The 19,641-nt window shown below is 34.6% G+C and overlaps 1 protein-coding gene across 22 annotated transcripts in view; it reads left to right on the forward strand.

Annotated features, from left to right (window-relative positions):
- Positions 1–19,369, forward strand: part of BAZ2B (bromodomain adjacent to zinc finger domain 2B) — a 382,464-nt gene extending 363,095 nt beyond the window's left edge. For 17 of the 22 annotated variants that reach the window (XM_060016702.2, XM_060016708.2, XM_060016710.2 and 14 more), the window contains 6 exons: positions 788–1,098; positions 1,487–1,622; positions 6,371–6,517; positions 13,896–14,158; positions 14,420–14,563; positions 17,949–19,369. In XM_060016702.2, coding sequence (XP_059872685.1) covers positions 788–1,098; positions 1,487–1,622; positions 6,371–6,517; positions 13,896–14,158; positions 14,420–14,563; positions 17,949–18,102 — 1,155 coding nt within the window. In that variant the 3' untranslated portion in view covers positions 18,103–19,369. The remainder of the gene's footprint in view (positions 1–787; positions 1,099–1,486; positions 1,623–6,370; positions 6,518–13,895; positions 14,159–14,419; positions 14,564–17,948) is intronic. The other 5 variants (XM_060016712.2, XM_060016715.2, XM_060016719.2 and 2 more) reach the window with 1 other exon arrangement.
- The last annotated feature ends 272 nt before the right edge of the window (positions 19,370–19,641 follow it).

The following is a 19,641-nucleotide window of genomic DNA, read 5'->3' on the forward strand; positions in this document are numbered from 1 at the left end:
GGTAGAAGATCAATAAAAGCAAGCTGAGTTATAAGATCATTCACTTATTCAATCAACATGTGTGTATTGAGTGCCTACTCTTTGCTTTCACTGTGCTGGAGATAAAAGGAGTAAAAGCAGACGTGGTCCCTGCCATCATGGAATTTAGAGGTAAAAAGATGTGAATCAAATAATCACAATAGTAAAAAATTGTGAGTACCACAAGGCTGTGGCATACTATATGGTCCTTTGTGGGCTTGTAATATGAAGACTTACCTGCTAAAGTAGGTCAGGGAAGGATTCCCTGAGGACTTTTAAAATGAGAGCTGCAGGATGAGTGGATTTAACCAGGTTAAGAGCAACAGGGAAAGGCTCTACAGACAAATATAACAGCTCACGCAAACTCCTACGGCTGGAGGAAAAATGGTAAGTATTGTACAGACCCCTGTACTGAAGAGTGGTAGAAGGAATGGAAATGGAAAGGAAGAGCTGAATTCAGAGACCATGGAGAGATTTCTGTTGAAATGAATAAGCATGTAGTCTAAAGTCTCTCAGAATACTTTGCTGATTTTCATTATACCTTTCATAATATCAAAAGTTATTAAATTTTCTTTTTCAAACTTCTCACAACTGTTTCTTTTAATTTTTTATTCTTGTTTCTACCTAGCATTAGGAAACACAAGATAATAACTTTTAGAAAAGATCCTTAAGGTCTGCTGGTGTCTGCTGCTGTATTTTAAGTAAAGGTAATTCACCCAGCAGGCATTTTAAGAGGAAACCATAATAACATTATTCTTTTGATATATAGGGTTGGATGTGTCCAGAGCCTGCATCAGAAAGGGAGGACTTGGTATATTTTGAACATAAGTCATTTTCTAAATTGTGCAAGGAGCATGATGGAGAATTTACTGGCGAAGAAGAAAGCAGTGCACATGCACTGGAACGGAAGAGTGACAACCCCCTAGATATAGCTGTAACCAGGCTGGCTGATTTGGAGCGGAACATTGAAAGAAGGTATCTGAAGAGCCCCTTAAGTACCACCATTCAGATCAAACTGGATAATGTGGGCACAGTTACTGTCCCTGCTCCTGCACCATCCATTAGTGGTGATGGTGACGGGTAGGTTATTGAGATTAACTTGAAAAATTATTGTGCTTCTTTGCTAATTGGAGCCTATTTTCTATTGCCTGTTATCTATGTATCTTCTTGTATGTCTGTGATCCATATGGATCATGCTGTTTGCATGGTGCTTTGTAAAAACATTTTTTTTTGTTGTTATGTGCGTTGATAATCCTGCAAAGTGATCTTACATTTACCTGGTTGTGACTAAGCTTTGAGGCACGTAGCCACAGTCTGTGCACTACATCAAATTTAGTTGCTTAAACCTTATACTTATTGGCTGTTACATGTTTTTGTCATTGCTTGGCTTTCAGTGTGATGATTGTTTCACATTCAGTAACCATAAATGTGGACGTGACCTACTTAATTTTTCTATATTTCAATGCAGAATTGAAGAGGATATTGCTCCAGGGCTCAGGGTATGGAGAAGGGCATTATCAGAAGCTCGCAGTGCTGCACAGGTAGCTCTGTGCATTCAGCAGTTACAGAAATCAGTAGCATGGGAAAAATCAATTATGAAAGTTGTAAGTGTTTTTATTTAAGAAATACTATAATTTACTTTGTCCTGTTTTTTTTCCAATCTTCAGATATTTCTTAATTATGCATTACTTATTGTCAAAATAATGTATGCTGTACTTGAGAATTTCCTTAATTCTTAAATACTGTATAGTTTGATACTTTCCTCCTTATTTTGAGCTTTTTGAAGGAACCTACCAAATGTTATCTTTCATTTTTTTAAATCTTGTCTTTCTCTCCTTTGAATATTGTTTATAACTCTGACTGAAGTTGTCTTCTCCATTCTGTCAACATAATAGTTGTTAATCTGAATGTTTTGAAGGCCCTTTCAATCTTGTAAACACTCCAGTTGCTAACATTACCTGCTAGGTACGTTCACTTCGTTTCTAAAATATCTATATTTGTATCAATTTTCTTTTCTTAATGCCAGAAATACTTAGCTAAGTAAATACAGAATAAGCAGAGAGCTCTTCCTTTATGCACCAATATCATGTTTTGGGTTGGCCAAAAAATTGCCTTAGGTTTTTAAGTAAAAATAAAAGATACATTTTTCATTTTCACCAAGAACTTTATTGAACAGCGTATTCACCCTTTTGTTCCACTACCTTCTACCATTTTTTAGGCAACTTCATAATTCCATCTTCCCAAAACGTTTTATCTTTTTGAGCAAAGAACTGATCCAGGTGCCTTTTACAGTCTTCCAGGGAATTAAAATTTTTTCCATTAAGAGAATTTTGTAAAGCCTAAATAAATGGAAATCCAAAGGTGTAATGTCTGGTGAATAAGCTGGATGAATCAGAGCTTCCCAGCTAAGCTGTAACAGTTTTTGCCTGGTCATCAAAGAAACATGCAGTCTTGCATTATACTGATGGAAGATTATGCATTTTCTGTTGACTAATTCTGGACACTTTTTGTTGAGTGCTGCTTTCAGTTGGTCTAATTGGGAGCAGTACTTGTTGGAATTGATCGTTTGGTTTTCTGGAAGGAGCTCATAGTAGAGGACTCCCTTCCAATCCCACCATATACCGGCCTTTGGTGTGGTTGGTGGTGTTTCATTTCGCTTGCCCCACTATCTCTTCCATTCCACATTATTGTACAGTATCCATTTTTCATCACCCATCACAATGTGTTTTAAAAATGGAACATTTTCGTTATGTTTAAGCAGAGAATCGCATGAGGAAATACGGTCAAGAAGGGTTTTTTTTGCTTAATTTATGTGGAACTCAAACATCAAAGCGATTCACATAACCAAGCTGATGTAAATGATTTTCAGCACTTGATTTGGATATTTTGAGTATGTTGGCTATCTCCCGCATGGTATAACGTTGATTGTTCTCAATTAATATCTTGATTTGATCGCTGTCAACTTCAACTGGTCTACCCAACCGTGGAGCATCATCCAGTGAGAAATTTCCAGCGTGAAACTTCACAAACCACTTTTGATGTGTTCAATCAGTCACAGCACCTTCTCTATACACTGCACAAATCTTTTTTTGCATTTCGGTTGCATTTTTACCTTTCTTGAAATAATAAAGCATAATATGCCGAAAATGTTGCCTTTTTTCTTCCATCTTCAGTATTAAAATGGCTACACAAAAATTCACCAATTTTGATAAGGCTTTTTTTAAATGCACGCTGATATGATAGGTGTCACATACAATCTAACAAAATTGTTTTGAATGCACTTATAGACAACTAAGTGTTACTAAAGCCATCTTGCGGAAAAAAAGCGAACGAACCTTTTGGCCAACCCAATATTTGGATATAGTTGGCATTGAGTAGATCTTTTAGTCTTTCCTCTAACAGTTAAAAATGTTTTTTCTCCTTCTTTGTTCAAGCTCAGTTAGTTATCGTGTAGTGGCCTCTACTTTGTACTAGGCAACAAATGCTATATGTTCAAAATAAAAGCTATATTTCTTATATTTTCCAGAGAGAGATTTATTTTAAATCATGTACGTGTCCCTTTTGCCTCTTTTGTATCATATACAGAAATATCTATTATATGTAGACTTTTATGAATTTCTTTAACAGTTGCTTTTGAATTACAGGTTAACTTTAAAATTCAAACATTTGAGATTTGTTTTCATGAATGACTAAGGATAAAATACCTATTTTAAATAATCTTCGCCAAAGAAAAGAAGTGATTCTTAAATAATTTAGCATTCTCTCCTTCCTTTTTACCTCTATACTTAGACTACTCAATACTTTATTCATTCTATACAAATAAATTTGCTTTCTTCTATGGTTTTTTTCACTTCTTTCTAAAATGTCCATGGAATAATGAATCTGCATTTTTCACAATATGCTCAAATTTAGGTCTTTCCCTATATAGATTAGAATTTACTATAAGTTTTAAGGCATTGTTCAGGTCATCTGGTAGCATTTTTACCAGGTAAAAATAATTTTCCTTCTAAAAATTATTATTAAAACCAGTTTTAAAGTCACCTTAGACAAATATATTTGGTGAAATGTAGGCTATAATGATAAAAAAAGATTCAATTCCTATATCAGAATGAAATTTGTACAGTTACTTTTCTCATCTACACCAAAACAATCATCACAATGTAGGCAGTTTTGTTATAACCTATACACAGAAACCCAAAACTTGTACCAAAATCTACCTTTATATTAGTGTACTTACTTTCTGCAATCTAAAGTTTTATTTCAGGTTTTGCAAACTTCTTTTCTATTGTTATTAATAAATTAATATACATTCATCATTATTTAACTCCATCTCATAATTTTTATTTCTTTTTTTAATGTTTAATAATACAATATTTGCTATAAAACTACTTTGAAAAGAAGGCAGAGTTTCTTATTCAAAGATTAATGAACACTTGGTAACCTTGAATTAGAAATGTAACAAAACCTATAATAATCCTCATAAGAAGTCCTAAAAAAAAATGTTAAAGTGCTCAATGTCTTTAGAAATATCCTCTTTGCCAGAAACCATGCTTACTAGGAAAGAAGGAGCTGCCATGATTTGCCTCCAGATACTTCTCAGCCCACAATATGTTTTCTGTTGTTAATGTTAAGCAATCGGCAACATCCACTGTTTTTTTTTTTACTGTGGTAGCAAAGGAGTTAAAACCAAATATTACTACATTTGCTCTAACATATTGTGAGCTATTACTGTGGATTTTCAAAAATGTTATGAACTTGATACCTGCCACCCTTTCTTAATAAGTATCAGAAAATAATTTTATTTTTAAATCATAAATGTGAGATGTAAGACAGGCTTCATAGTATTTTTAGCTATTGTAGAAAACAATGAGAATTTACTTAATGTTCATGAACCTGATTTTTAAAATTTATTGTTATAGGGATTGAAATATAACCTTCGAAATGTTATTTCTCAATGAGTATTTTTATAATAGAAATTTTAAAGAAATAACTCAAATTTGGAGAAATAACACCATATTAAGGTATTTAGTGATGTGGTTATCAGGAAAGGTTATAAAATAAATACTTACTGTTGGGATATTAAACTCTACTGCTTTTGCTCTTAGTACATATGCCAGTTTCAGTATTGCATGTATATTACATATATTTGGTAGATATTTGTTAAGGTGAATAGCATGTATCTGCTGTTTTGATAAGATTCTTAAGCTATCATTGGTGTACGTATTGAGTTATGAAAGACTATTTTAGACATTCCCAGATTAAGATTTAATGTTTTATTGAAATTAATTTAAGTTTGAACAATTAAGCTATTTTGTTTTTAACAGTATATAAATGCATAACTTAAAATTAGTACAAATGATTTATAATTTAAATGTTTTAATTATTTTCAATTGAAATATAGTTGTACAATATTATATTAGTAATGTTTTCATTTTTTGGAATATTGATTACAGGACATTGTCTACTGTGACTGAAATAAAAACTAAATGTCAAAATATAATGTTAGTACTTACCATTTTTTAAAGCCATCTTTAAAGTTTTTACCTGTCTAATCTTCCTTCTTTCCCTTTGTGAAACTTGTTATACAGAATATGTGTGCATGGGGGAAAAAAAATCTCTTTATAGATTTTAAAGTTCTTAATGGTATTAGAAGTTTTTCAACAGAGAAGGAACAATTTTATTTTTAGTCCTAGAAAATAAATTATGACTTCTAAATTCTTTTATTTAATTTATTGTATCAATTTCTTTTTCCCTTAGAAATCATTTTGTAGGATCCATTTTCTACATTTGTGACACATGTTTGATTTGGGTTGATTTCCAAAGTTTCCTGATTTGGACATAGTCAAAATACAGTGACATCTTATTATTATTATTTATAATTCTGTTACTAATACATGTTCCTAATTTTGATCTTAAAAATTACTCTAACTCTTACTTATTTCTTTCTCAGGATATCATGAGGATGCTAAGATAAGCAAACGATGAAATATATTAAAAAATTAAAACACCATGTATTAAAGCTATTCATTGCTTTATGTGCTCTAATGTCATGTTAATTATTTCGTATGTTAATGTGTACATGCTTCTGAAGTGTGTGCAGGCATTCAACCTCTAGCTTTGTTTTTTGCAGTGTACCTGAAATGTGCATTTACCCCAACTGAACTGCTCACCCCATCATGTGGTCCATATCTGTGTAACGAGAGATACATAGATGTGTATGGCTACTGTATATTTGTTAGCAAGCGGAATGTTCATTACTAATATAAATTAGGAATTAATGGTGTGTTTAATATCCCCAAAACTATTATTTGTAGCAGAGTGTTAATTTTAAATGATTTTCCATGTATTATAGTACTGCCAGATCTGTCGAAAGGGAGATAATGAAGAACTGCTCCTCCTTTGCGATGGCTGTGACAAAGGCTGTCATACATACTGTCATAGACCCAAGATTACAACTATACCAGATGGGGACTGGTTTTGTCCAGCTTGCATTGCTAAGGTAAGACTGATCTAAAACTAAATTTTTTTTATTGAAGTATAGTTGATTTACAATATTGTGTTAGTTTCGGGTATACAGCAGAGTGATTCAGTTATATATTTTTTTTCAGATTCTTTTCCATTATAGGTTATTACAAGATTTTGAATAGAGTTCCCTGTGCTCTACAGTAAATCCTTGTTGCTTATCTATTTTATGTGTAGTAGTTTGTATCTGTGAATCCCATACTCCTAATTTATCCTCCCCACCACCACCCCCAGCACCTTTCCCCTTTGGTAACCGTAAGGTTATTTTCTAGAAATCTGTTTTGTATGTAGATTCTGTTTTGTATATAGATTCATTTGTATTATTTTTTAGATTGCACGTATAAGTGATATGATATTTGTCTTTCTCTGTCTAACTTACTTCACTTAGTATGATAATCTCTAGGTCCATCCATTTGTTGCAAATGACAATATTTCATTCTTTTTTATGGCTGAGTAATAGTCCATTGTATATGTGTACCACATCTTCTTAAACCAGTTGTCTGTTGATGGGTACTTGGGTTGGTTCCATGTCTTGGCTATTGTAAATAGGGCTGTTATGAACATTAGGGTGCATGTATCTTTTCAAATTAAGAGTTTTCTTCTTTTCTAGGTATATGCCCAGGAGTGGGATTCCTGGATCATATGGTAGCTCTATTTTTAATTTTTTAAAGAACCTTCATACTTGTTTCCATACTGGCTGCACCAATTTACATTCCCACCAACAGTGTACTAGGGTTCCCTTTTCTCCACACCCTCTCCAGCACTTATTATTTGTAGACTTTTTGATGATAGCCATTCTGACTGGTGTGAGATGATACCTCGTTGTGGTTTTGATGTACATTTCTCTAATACTTAGTAACGCTTAATGCTGAGCATCTTTTCACATGCCTGTTGGCCAGCTGTATGTCTTATTTAGAGAAATATCTATTTAGGTCTTCCACCCATTTTTCGATTGGGTTGTTTGTGTTTTTGATATTGAGTTGTATGAACTGTTTGTGTATTTTGGTTATTAACCCCTTGTCAGTTGCATCATTTGCAAATATTTTCTCCCAGTCTGGTAGGTTGTCTTTTTGTTTTGTTGGTTTCCTTTGCTGTGGAAAAGCTTTTAAGTTTGATTAGGTCCCATTTATTTTTACTTTCATTTCTTTTGCCTTGGAAGAGTGATCTAAGAAAATATTGCTATGATTTATGTCCAAGAATGTTTTGCCTGTGTTCTCTTCTAGGACTTTTATGTCTTATGTTTAGGTCTTTAAACTATTTTGAGTTTATTTTTATATGTGGTGTGAGGGTGTGAGGGAGTGTTCTAATTTCATTGATTTAGCAGTCCAGCTTTTCCAACACCACTTGCTGAAGAGACTGTTTTTTCTCCATTGTATATTCTTACCGCTTTTGTTGTAGATTAATTTACTGTAGGTGTGCGGGTTTATTTCTGGGTTCTCTATTCTGGTTCATTGATCTATATGTCTGTTTCTGCCCCAATACCACACTGTTTTGATTACTGTAGCTTTGTAGTAGTGTCTGAAGTCTGGAAGGGTTATGCCTCCAGCTTTGTTCTTTTTCCTAAGGATTACTTTGGCAATTCTGGGTCTTTTATGGCTCCATATAAATTTTAGTATTTTTTAAGTAGTATTATTACTTAAAACTTTTTAATTGCCAGATCAAAATGAAGAGTTTTATGGGGATTTTTTTTTGAGATATAATTTGTATACTGTAAAATTCATTTTAAAGTGTGCAATTCAGTGGTTTTTAATATATTCACAAAGTTGTACAACCATCACCACTATCAAATTCCAGAACATCTTCATGATCCCCAAAAAGTATGCTTGTACACATTATCATTCACTCCCCATTCCCCTTCTCTTCTCAGCCTTTGGCAACCATTAATCTATTTTCTATCTCTGTGGGTTTGCCTATTGTCATTACATATACATCAAATCATACAATATGTGGCCTTTTTCTTTCACTTAGCACAATATTTTCAAGGTTCATCTATGTTCGAGCCCTTCATCTTTAAAGTCAAATGATATTTCATTATATGGACAGAATACATTTTGTTTATCTGTTCAGCTGATGGACATTTGGGTTGTTTCTACATTTTGGCTTTTATGAATAATGCTGCTATGAACAGTCATACCCAAGTTTTTGTATGAATATATGTTTTCAATTTTTCTGTTATATACCTAAGAGTAGAATTGCTAGGTCATATGGTAATAAGCATATGTATTTTAAGTCACTTTCCAGTCACATATAAATTGGAAACCTGTGAATTCTAATACTAATTGATTAAAGAGTAGCACTATGATAAAGTAGAAAGAAATGGGTTTTAGAGTTATAAAGTAAGGAGTAAGAAGTGTGAAAGGGTTAGAATGTATTGAGGGCCAAACTCTTCATTAGGTTTTCCCTATCTCAGACACTCTCTTCCATGTTTAATCTCTTGACGTAGTTACTACCAGTAACTACCACCACTTCATAAACTCAGTTTCAAGCATCCATCTCTCCACTGCCTCCTTTCTTTCCTGTTCACTCCCTCTAGTGCTCCAATTCCAATAATTCTTTGATCTCATCAGGACCTTCAATTCATTTATCTTAAGACCTTTTCACTGTCCCTCTCCCCATTCATGTCCTCTCTTTCCTCCTATAATCACTGCATCCACCCTTAGCTCCTGTGCCTCTCTCTCACTTGGTAAAACCATCATTCTGGTTAATCCAACTCTATGACTGCTCCGGCACCTATATATACAGATACAAAGGTATCTTGAATGTGGCTGGAGAAAACACCCACCCTTTTAAATTTAAGGCTAAGAGGGCCTTTAGTGGTACCTGATAATTTACTGTCTCCTCCATCCTCATTCTCAGCTGATGACCTTATTCCCATTTCACTATGATGGCTTCACTAGGAAGCCATCAGAAGAAAATATCACAAGCATCCACCACCACACTTACCATCCTTCCTATATCTGGGCTCTCATACTCTACCCTCCCTCCTGTTGCCATGAACTGCTTGTGTGCCCCTAACTAAGCCAATAACCCCACTTGTGCTTCAGATCCCATCCCCTCTCACCTCCTTAGGAGAATGGCCCCAGCAGTTCTGTCTTCTCCTGCATCAACAGTTTTCCCTTCTACACTGGGTTCTTTCTCATCAGCCTACTAACATGGTACTCTTTCTCCCATCTTACAAAAACTAAACAAAAACCCTCTTTTGGCCTCACTTCTTCCTTGATCCGCTTCCCCCATTTCTCCCCTTCCCTTTACTGGAAAGTTTTCTGTCTGGTTCTTTCTGATTCACTCTTAAACTCACTCCAGTCATATTTTCATCTCCACAGCTTCTCCAAAATTTCTCTTACTGTGCCCACAAATGACTTCCACATTGCTCGGTCCAGTGATCAGTGCTTAGATCTCATCTAACCCATCACTTACATTTGATAGAATGGAACTTCCCCTCCTCCTTGAAATTCTGTTTTCACTTGTCTTCTAGGATACCATACTCACCTGATTTTCTTCTTGCTTTTGCTCCTTTTCAGTCTCCTTTGCTGGTTTTTCTCACCTCCCAGATCTATAAATATGGAGTGCTTTCTTAGCTTCAAAGATATATCTGTAAAATGGAATCGTATCTGCTTTGCGGGAATTTGTAAGGATCAAATATTGTGTGTTTGAAGGTTTTTATGACTTTAAAATTCTGTGATCTATTTTGGGGGGGATATATTTATATTAATACCTTATTATATTTTAGGCTATACTTTACAAAATAGCAGAGGTCTCACATGGCACCATATTCACTAATAATTGCTTTTTTATTTCTCATTACTTGATCATTTTTGTTATATATAGTTACATGTAGTTTAATAATAATCTTCCCTGGTGGTACATAACTTATCTTTTAACTTCATAAATGTCAAGTTATAGAAAAGTGTCTCTAATACTTTATGAATTACTAACAAATCAGTGTTTTAATTCTTGGGGGTATCATCTGGTAGGCTATAGGAGGTTTTGTTTTCTGTAAATTTGCTTAAATTAGAATTCTGGCTATCTATCATTCCAGGAATGGACTAGAAGATGTGAGGTGTATGATCTCATCTAAACCCTTCTATGTAAATGCAGCTTTCTAAGCCGCTGCTTTCTTGTTTTTTAAATGTGGTGGATTAGGTGTTATGTTTCTTACAGCAATAAAAAATGTTAAAAACACTGGATTTTGGTAAAGATTTTTAAAGTTAAGATTTTTAAAATATCTTTCCAGTAATTCAGTTATTTACAAATATCTATATTATACACCTTGCTCTCAAATAGCTATTTCTGCATACGTCATTGTGACTGTTTTTATTCTGTGTATATGTGTGTTTTCATGCCAATATACATACATACACTATGTATATATATTAAAGATAGATATATATACTTTCTCTCAGGATCACAGAATCAAAAAAACTTGCATGTGTGTATATATACATACTTATACACACTCATACACACACACACAAGAAATTTTAAATTCCAGTGCCTACAAAAGCCAAATAACACAAAAGAGTTGGGACTGTAGCAAACAGGAAAGTCAAGCCATGGCCCATTTATATGTGACAGACATTGCTCAACTCCAGCCGTCATGTAGACATGTGGGCCCAGTGTTCCAGGATCTACCAATATTTCATTATGGATTTTTATGCATGCCCTCCCAAATGTTAAATGTTGGCAACAAATTCAGGATTTTTACAAGCATTATGAGCCAAACAACAACACATTCTGTGGGCTGTTTACAGCCTCTGAGCCACCAGTTCACAACTTCTGATATATAGATATACAAGCATAACAGAAATGAGCCCTTGTATGTGTAATCTGATAGGTTCGGCTTAAAATATCCTGAAGTTCCTCTTTGGATTTGGGCTCTAATAAGATAGAAAGGGTGGGGAACGGGGACTTCTCTGTCCAAGAACAAAGTCATCAGTAACAGAGCAACTGTGTAAAAGCTTGCTTTTAAAAGTGTATGTGCATAGGGCTTCCCTGGTGGCGCAGTGGTTGAGAGTCTGCCTGCCGATGCAGGGGACACGAGTTCATGCCCCGGTCCGGGAAGATCCCACATGCCACGGAGCGGCTGGGCCCGTGAGCCATGGCCGCTGAGCCTGTGTGTCTGGAGCCTGTGCTCCGCAACGGGAGAGGCCACAACAGTGAGAGGCCCGAGTACCACAAAAAAAAAAAAAAAAAAAAAAAGTGTATGTGCATGATCTAATGAGGTAAGCTGATAAACATCATTTATAAAAGAAAGAGAGAGGCTCCATTGTCTTTTTAAAACATCGCCAAAGTTTTTATTTCTGTGGATTTAAATTTCATGTTTTCTTACTATGAGTATTAATTTGTTAGAATATGATCCCAAGTATTGGGATCCGTAACATCTTATAGAAAAACCCGAATGAACTTTTTGGCCAACCCAATAGTATTTTCGTTCAAATAGGAACTAGGAATTTTGACCCATTATTCATGAAATTTTGTTCTTTTTAAGTAACACAATTATTCAATCTAACTTAATTTAATCTTCATTAAATAGACCTCTTTTCCTCATGAACTAAGCATTCTCTTTCTCTTTTTTTATGATTTCAGACTGCTAAAATCTCAGTGTAATATAAAAACTCAAAATAATCAGATTTTAGTGACTAAAAATTAATAAACTAAATGGAGAAGAGACTTAGTAAAACATTTTAATTATTCCAGTTAGTTTCAAGGGGTAGTGATTCTTTCATATGGTATGGGGAAGATGTTAGATTTATGGTTTGTTTTATTATTTTAGTCAATTAAAATATCTCTTTAACTATACTTTTAACCTACCAATAGAGAAACAAATAATTTTAATTGCTTGATTAAAAGCAATTTTTAAAAATAATGCTAGAAGAGGTCCTGAAATCCTCAAAGAAATTGGTATGAAATACTCCAGAGAAACGTTTTTCAGCCAAATTCATTTCAAGGATACATCCAACTTTAAATTACAGCTGATTGATATCTGACCCTAAGTCTTAAGTCTAAGATTTCAAAATAGTCTGGGTAAGAGAGGAAATAATTTGCTAAAAGAGGATAAACACTGTTCCGGAAAATTAAAACAAAAACCATACATTACAGGGTCTTTGCACTGATATTCTTCTATGATCTGATATATTTATTGTAGTATTGTAAAATCTGAAAATACAGATTTATTTCGCTATTTCTAGGTTGGGGGATGTGGTGGGCAGCTATTGTTACATCAGTGTGCTGCCTGTACATTGTAGTTAGATTGCGTAAGGCCATGTTGAGTTTTTTTGAAGTTTTTTTTTTTTTTTTTTCGTGTAATTTTAGAGCTAGAATGACCGTACGAATTGTGTGGCTTATCTTTCTTATTTTACAGGTTAGAAAACAGGGACTCACAGATATTTTTGTACAAAGTTCCATAGCTAGTTACTGACAGAGCCATAGCTGGAAATCATATTCTTTGGTTCCAAATATAATCTCTTTTATACTATTTCTTTATTGTTTTCCTCAAAAACAGGCATTTTTTTCCCTCTTCCTTCACCTCTGCTTTGTTCACATCTGGTAACCACAAGTTTGTGGAACTCTATTCTTATAGAAAATGCTTTTTTTCTTTACCTAGAAAGAAATATCAATTTCCAGTAGATCTGATCATTTACAAAGGACTTTTTCTCTATTGGACACTTCATGAGCTATTTTCCTTGTTTTGGCCTAGCTTCTTAATTATCTCAACTTTCTTATTAATAAGATCTACATTTTTGTTTATATTCAACCTTTGTTCTTAATTATACTGTGCTCCAAAAGATAGTACTTTTATATCTTTAAACTCATTCAGTTAGTGACCTAGACCAGGGGTCCCCAACCCCTAGGCCTCAGACTGTTACCTCGGTGGCCTGTTAGGAACCAGGCCGCACTGCAGGAGGTGAGTGGCAGGGAGCGAGTGAAGCTTCATCTGCCGCTCCCCAATCCTCCCCATTGCTCGAGTTACCGCCTGAACCATCCTCCGTCCATGGAAAAATTTTCTTACGTGAAACCGGTCCCTGGTGCCAAAAAGGTTGGGGTCCGCTGACCTAGATTAAAGAAATACTGCTGATAAGTTCTATAGTTTCGAAGATGGATTACCACGAGATCAACATCTTCAGATTTTAAGAATTCCTAAAATAAATTTTTCACGCTTTATTAGATTTTTGCCTCATTATTATGGGAGAACAAATTCATAGATCTCTCTTGAAAATAATAAAATGATCAACCTTTGAGATCAGAGATAATATTCTTTTTGTTGGCCCTGTCAGGCTTTCCTAACTTAAAATAATAAAAGGCCTGTAGACAGTTATTTTTCTTATACCTCATTTCCTTTTTTTTTTAAATTAAAGGCAAGTGGTCAAACTCTAAAAATCAAAAAACTTCATGTCAAAGGAAAAAAGACTGAGTCAAAAAAAGTCAAGAAAGTAACTTTAACAGGGGATACTGAGGATGAAGACTCTGCATCTACAAGTAGTTCATTAAAAAGAGGAATCAAAGACCTGAAAAAAAGAAAAATGGAGGAAAATACTTCTATTAGTTTGTCAAAACAAGAAAGTTTTACTTCTGTTAAGAAACCTAAAAGAGATGACTCCAAGGACCTAGCTCTTTGCAGGTATTATTTCAGTTTTCATGTACTGTATATTTACAACTTCCTATTTTATTTGCTTAGAAATCTTCTGCCATACTAAAGGCAACTTTTTGACAATTTGTGTAAGTAGTAAATGAAAGTCTATAGTATAAGTAAATATATTCTTTTATCTTTTTAAATAAATTAATTTGCATTTTTTACTTGAAAGATTATGAAAGGTAAATTTTTAATAAAAATAGATATTTCTAAAGCATAGATACTGATTTCAGGCATTGTTTTCTTTAGTATGATCCTTACTGAAATGGAAACTCATGAGGATGCATGGCCTTTTCTACTTCCTGTAAACTTGAAACTTGTTCCTGGTTATAAGAAAGTTATTAAGAAGCCTATGGATTTTTCCACAATTAGAGAGAAATTAAGTAGTGGACAGTAAGTAAATCATTTCAGTTCGATATTTATTGAATGCTTGGTACATGCTGGGTACTTTTCGAGTGAGCCAAAAATACATTAACAACAAAGACAGGCTCTGCCTTTGGAGAGGGGTGTGTGTGTGTGTCACTCGCGTTTGGTCAGGGTAGTATAGTATGTAAGACAAATCAATTAAAATTATGTAAATAATTAAAAAGCAGTGTGATAACGCATTTTGACATTGGAAGGGCACCAAACTCAGCCTGGAAGGTAAGGAAGAGTATCAAGAAAGCCTCCCAAAGTAAATTACATGTAAGCTAGAGCTTGTATTGTACATCAGTGGAATATTGACACTGTCTCATGTGGATTTAATAAAAATTGACCCTGTAATATTTTCAGATTATTACAATGTAGAGATAGAAGATCACTGGAAATTTTAACTATTAAAAGCTTTATTGTGGGGCTTCCCTGGTGGCGCAGTGGTTGAGAGTCCGCCTGCCGATGCAGGGGACACGGGTTCGTGCCCCGGTCTGGGAAGATCCCACATGCCGCGGAGCAGCTGGGACCGTGAGCCATGGCCGCTGAACCTGCGCGTCCGGAGCCTGTGCTCCGCAACGGGAGAGGCCACAACAGTGAGAGGCCCGCGTACTGCAAAAAAAAAAAAAAAAAAAAAAAAGCTTTATTGTGAGTTGTTGGACAATACTAAAAATGTGGAAGAAAATTATTATTTGCTCCTCTCTACCATATTCTCTTTGTGATCCTATCCAAAGAGCAAAATGACTTCTGGCCACAGTTAATGATCTTTGTTAGATTGCCTCAGACTTCTTGCCAGAGGGTAGCAGCTGTTAGATGTTGGCATTTAGTTGGTTCTGGACATTGGACACTGGTTCTAGACATTTTGGAGCCACAAGAATAAGGCTGTTCTCTTACAAAACAATCCCACACAAAAGCATTCCATGTGTTAATGGCCAGGAGCTGTGCATCTCCCTTCTCCATTCTCCCTGCACCCTTTATTCCTGCATACCAGTTTACCTTAGTGTAGCCCATGCGCATCACTTCAAGCAAAGTTATAAATAAGGAGAAAGAAGGAACTTTACATTTTAAAAAACTATAAAATATATTTAATTGCATTATTATTGTTATTATTATTATGTTCTTTCTAGATATTCTTTTGGTGAAAATCACTGTAATCTGTAATTTAAACTCAGTTTAGAAGAGTTGAGTAGAACTTAACTCATAAAGATCAGTGTCTGTCTTACATGTATCAGATGATTTACGAGACTGACCAAACGACTAGTTTATTTCTCTGGAGGCTGAACTGTCAATCTTTTAAAGAATTATGTCTGTCCCATTTTATTATTTTTTAATTTCGAAATGGACCTGCGTAAATTCCGAAAACATTAAAACTATTGGTTCTTTTTTTTTTTTTCCGGTACGCGGGCCTCTCACTGTTGTGGCTTCTCCCGTTGCGGAGCACAGGCTCCGGACGCGCAGGCTCAGTGGCCATGGCTCACGGGCCTAGCCGCTCCGCGGCATGTGGGATCTTCCCGGACTGGGGCACGAACCCGTATCCCCTGCATCGGCAGGCAGACTCCCAACCACTGCGCCACCAGGGAAGCCTTAAGCTCCCTTTTGAGAATGAGCGCCAGTAAATGGAGGAGGTCACAGCAGAAGCAAGCAGAGAGAAGCAGTTCTGTATAATCCTGTTTGTGATGCCAGGTGTGGGAGACAGAATTCAGAGAATTCAGACTCCTCTCACTTCGACTTATTTCATTAAACCCAAATTAATGAGCTGGGACCCAAACAGTATTTCAAATTTTAAACTAGAAACTTAGAGGACAGAGGAGAGGAAGTGCCTCCTTTAATGAATCTTTCTGGGTTCCATCAGCTTCCCCCTCCTTCTGTTGTACTTATTACATCTAGAATCTCGCCTAAAATTCTCTCCAGGATTTGTCTCCCTAGTGCTAATCATTAACCTTTTCTTGTAGTAAGGAACAGTCTAAAGAGATAAATATTTCTCAAGGCAACTTTAAAATATTTTATAAAAATTATTCCCACACATGTTATATGGTTGCATTTATATGAAATGTCCAGAATAGGTAAATGTATAGAGACCAAAAGACAAATTGATGGTTGCCACGGGCTGGGGATAGGAAGGAATAGAGAGTAAATGCTTAATGGATAGAGTTTCCTTTTGTGGTAATGACAGTGTTTTGGAACTAGGTAATGCAATGTTGTGAGTGTGCTAAGTGCCTTAATTATCTACCTTAAATGGTTAATATGATGTTATGTGCATTTCACCTTAATTTAAAAAATAATAATTCTCAGAAGAAAAGGAAAATGGGTGAGGTTACACAGGGCTGACAATTCTGTGAGCTCATTACAGATAAAGAAATTTTCTTCTTTTATTATTGCACATATTAGAAGAAAGGAGTGAAAAGACTGTACAAGGTATTTCATCAAAGAAATAATTCCACTTTTACCAGATCTCAGAGCTTCAGTGTGCGCTTCATAGGTATTTCTAATGGGTAAATTATTTTAGTATTCAATTTGTCATAAGTTAGAGTTAATTTAAATTTGACTTTCCAAAAGCCCTTTTTCAAAATGTATTGATTTGGCTTGAAATGCACCACTCCTTCCTTACTAATAAGTCTAGTCGTGCACCTTTCAGTTCTCTTCTCTGTGTTCTTACAGGGAAAGAGGCCTGGGATTATCCCACCAAAAAAAAGCACTGAATTTACAGTGCTTCTCATTGAAAGGCAGTTTCCTGATAATGTTATCTCCAGTAAAGAGATAGCACATGCTTTTTTTGCTTGTTTTCGATCATCATATGACAGTGTTTGAGCAAAAGAGCATATCTGAAGAGAGAAGAAGAGAAATGGGAAAGGGGCAAGGTTTAACACAGAGTGACCTATCCTGGGATGTATGTAAAAGCTACAGGGCAAGTGTCATGTACATAGTGCATGGGAAGCATTTATATTATTTCTACTGTAGCTAAATATTTTTGAGTGTAAAAAATAGGGTACTGCAAGTGATACAGTTGGTCAGAGTTAATAAACTAATTAAGTAGGATGAGTCCTGTAACAAAATTGTGATACAGGTCGAACAGGAAATTGGATGTAAGAAAAATGCAAGTTTGTTGAAATATATCTTGATCTTCAAGAGAAATCTGTTTTCCATTTAACCTGTCTTTAAATTCTATATGTCCAGAACACGTGCAGTCTTTTAAACGTCCTATTTATAAGAGGGTATAATATGTTTTATATCAGTTTAAATGCAGTTACCCTAATCTTTTTCTTTTTTCCTTTCAATTTTATGTTTTATTTTATCTTTTATTACCTCTTCATTTGTTTGCAAAACAAAACCAGCCTACAAAAGCAACCTGTAATCATGTGTTTTCTTCCAGGTATCCAAACCTTGAAACTTTTGCTCTAGATGTCAGGCTTGTTTTTGACAACTGTGAAACATTTAATGAAGATGATTCTGATATAGGCAGAGCTGGCCACAGTATGAGGAAGTATTTTGAAAAAAAGTGGACAGATACTTTCAAAGTGAGCTGAAGTTATAATAATCTCTTTTTTTTTTCCTTTTAAACAAGGACAAACGAACCAGCAATGTGAACTGTATTTACATACATGTGCAAGGCACATACATAATGACGTTTTTTTCCTTAAAATAAATATCACACAAAAAAAAAGTATCAGAAGAATGATACCGTTTTTAAAGGCTTCACTCCTACAACAACCAAGGCCCTTGGTTATTGGTTTGTGTGATTTATCAGCTAATTTAGGTAGAACAGGGAAGCACACCCAAAGAATTTTCAAAGGAAAGGGTGTTATAGTGCAATAGCAATTAAAATGTATCAAATCGCACTGAATATTCAACACCAGAGCTCTAACGTGGGAAATGGTTCTCCTTTCCCTCTCAATAAATATCTATTTTTCATTTTTTTACTTTGTAGTTTATTTTTTAGTGAATGTATTTAATTTTATGAATTATTTATGATTAAACCACATCCAGAATCTTCGTTTTCTGTGAAAAGGAAGAACTAGAAAAATTGCTTTAAATCTTGAAAATACAACAAGGAATGTTTTAAAATATAAAACAAAGCCAAGTTAAACTGTTTACACTGATGTGCTATAAAAGCACCAAAAATAAACTTTACTGTAGAGTTACAAGTACATTTATATATATATATATATATATACATATATATATGTGTATATATATATATGTTGCTGCATCACTTGTGTAGTTAAATTGTATTTCAAGACAGTGAAGAAAAATTGACATGTATATACTGTTCATTATTGTTTATATTAAGTCTTGTTTTAAATATGTATTATGTGTATATATTGTTTGCAGACATTATTGTTTATGCCTTAGAAGGATTGTAGCATTTTATTTTAGTCTGAAGGTAATTATAGCTATACAGCTTGTACAGTAATTATCCTCTACCAACACTGTGGCATCTCCTTGATCTTGGTAGTGCCTGCCTTTGAAACAGGGTGTAGGGGATATTAGTTTTCCATTTTTTCTATTTTGTTATATAATTTTAAGCCACCAGGGCCTAAATTAAAGTATAATCATTTGTATCCATGTGGAATAAAATTGTGACAATTTCCTACGCACACAGTATTTTTTCATAGAAACATTTCCCTCCCATTTGCCTTGCCTCAGAAATAAATTTAAAAGACATTTGTAACCACTGTGTTTTATCTACTGTGTGTTGTGGTGGCCTGTTGGAGGCAAGTAGATCAGAATTTTTTTGTACCTATGTAAGAGTACTTGAAGTTTTATTTAAAATAAAATGTTGTGGAAAAGGTAGCATTCTTTTTTTTAGGAGTGTTATTTTTCACTACTATGTGTGGCACGGATACAATAAAAGACTTTTACAAACTAGTTTTTTAGTTTTTCTTAATGAACCTGGAATTTTTTTTTTCTCAAAAAAAGCTAGTTAATTTAAATTTGCTTTTTACAGAATCATAAAGGAGGAGCAGCAGAGTGTGGTTCAAAGAGCATTGGGCTGGGTGGAGGAAGGTGGTCTTAAGTCAAGTGATGTGACTTTCATGAGTCTCTGAACCTCTCTGGACCACTTT

This window comes from Delphinus delphis, chromosome 7, assembly GCF_949987515.2.
Source record: "Delphinus delphis chromosome 7, mDelDel1.2, whole genome shotgun sequence".
Taxonomy (NCBI): Eukaryota; Metazoa; Chordata; class Mammalia; order Artiodactyla; family Delphinidae; genus Delphinus; species Delphinus delphis.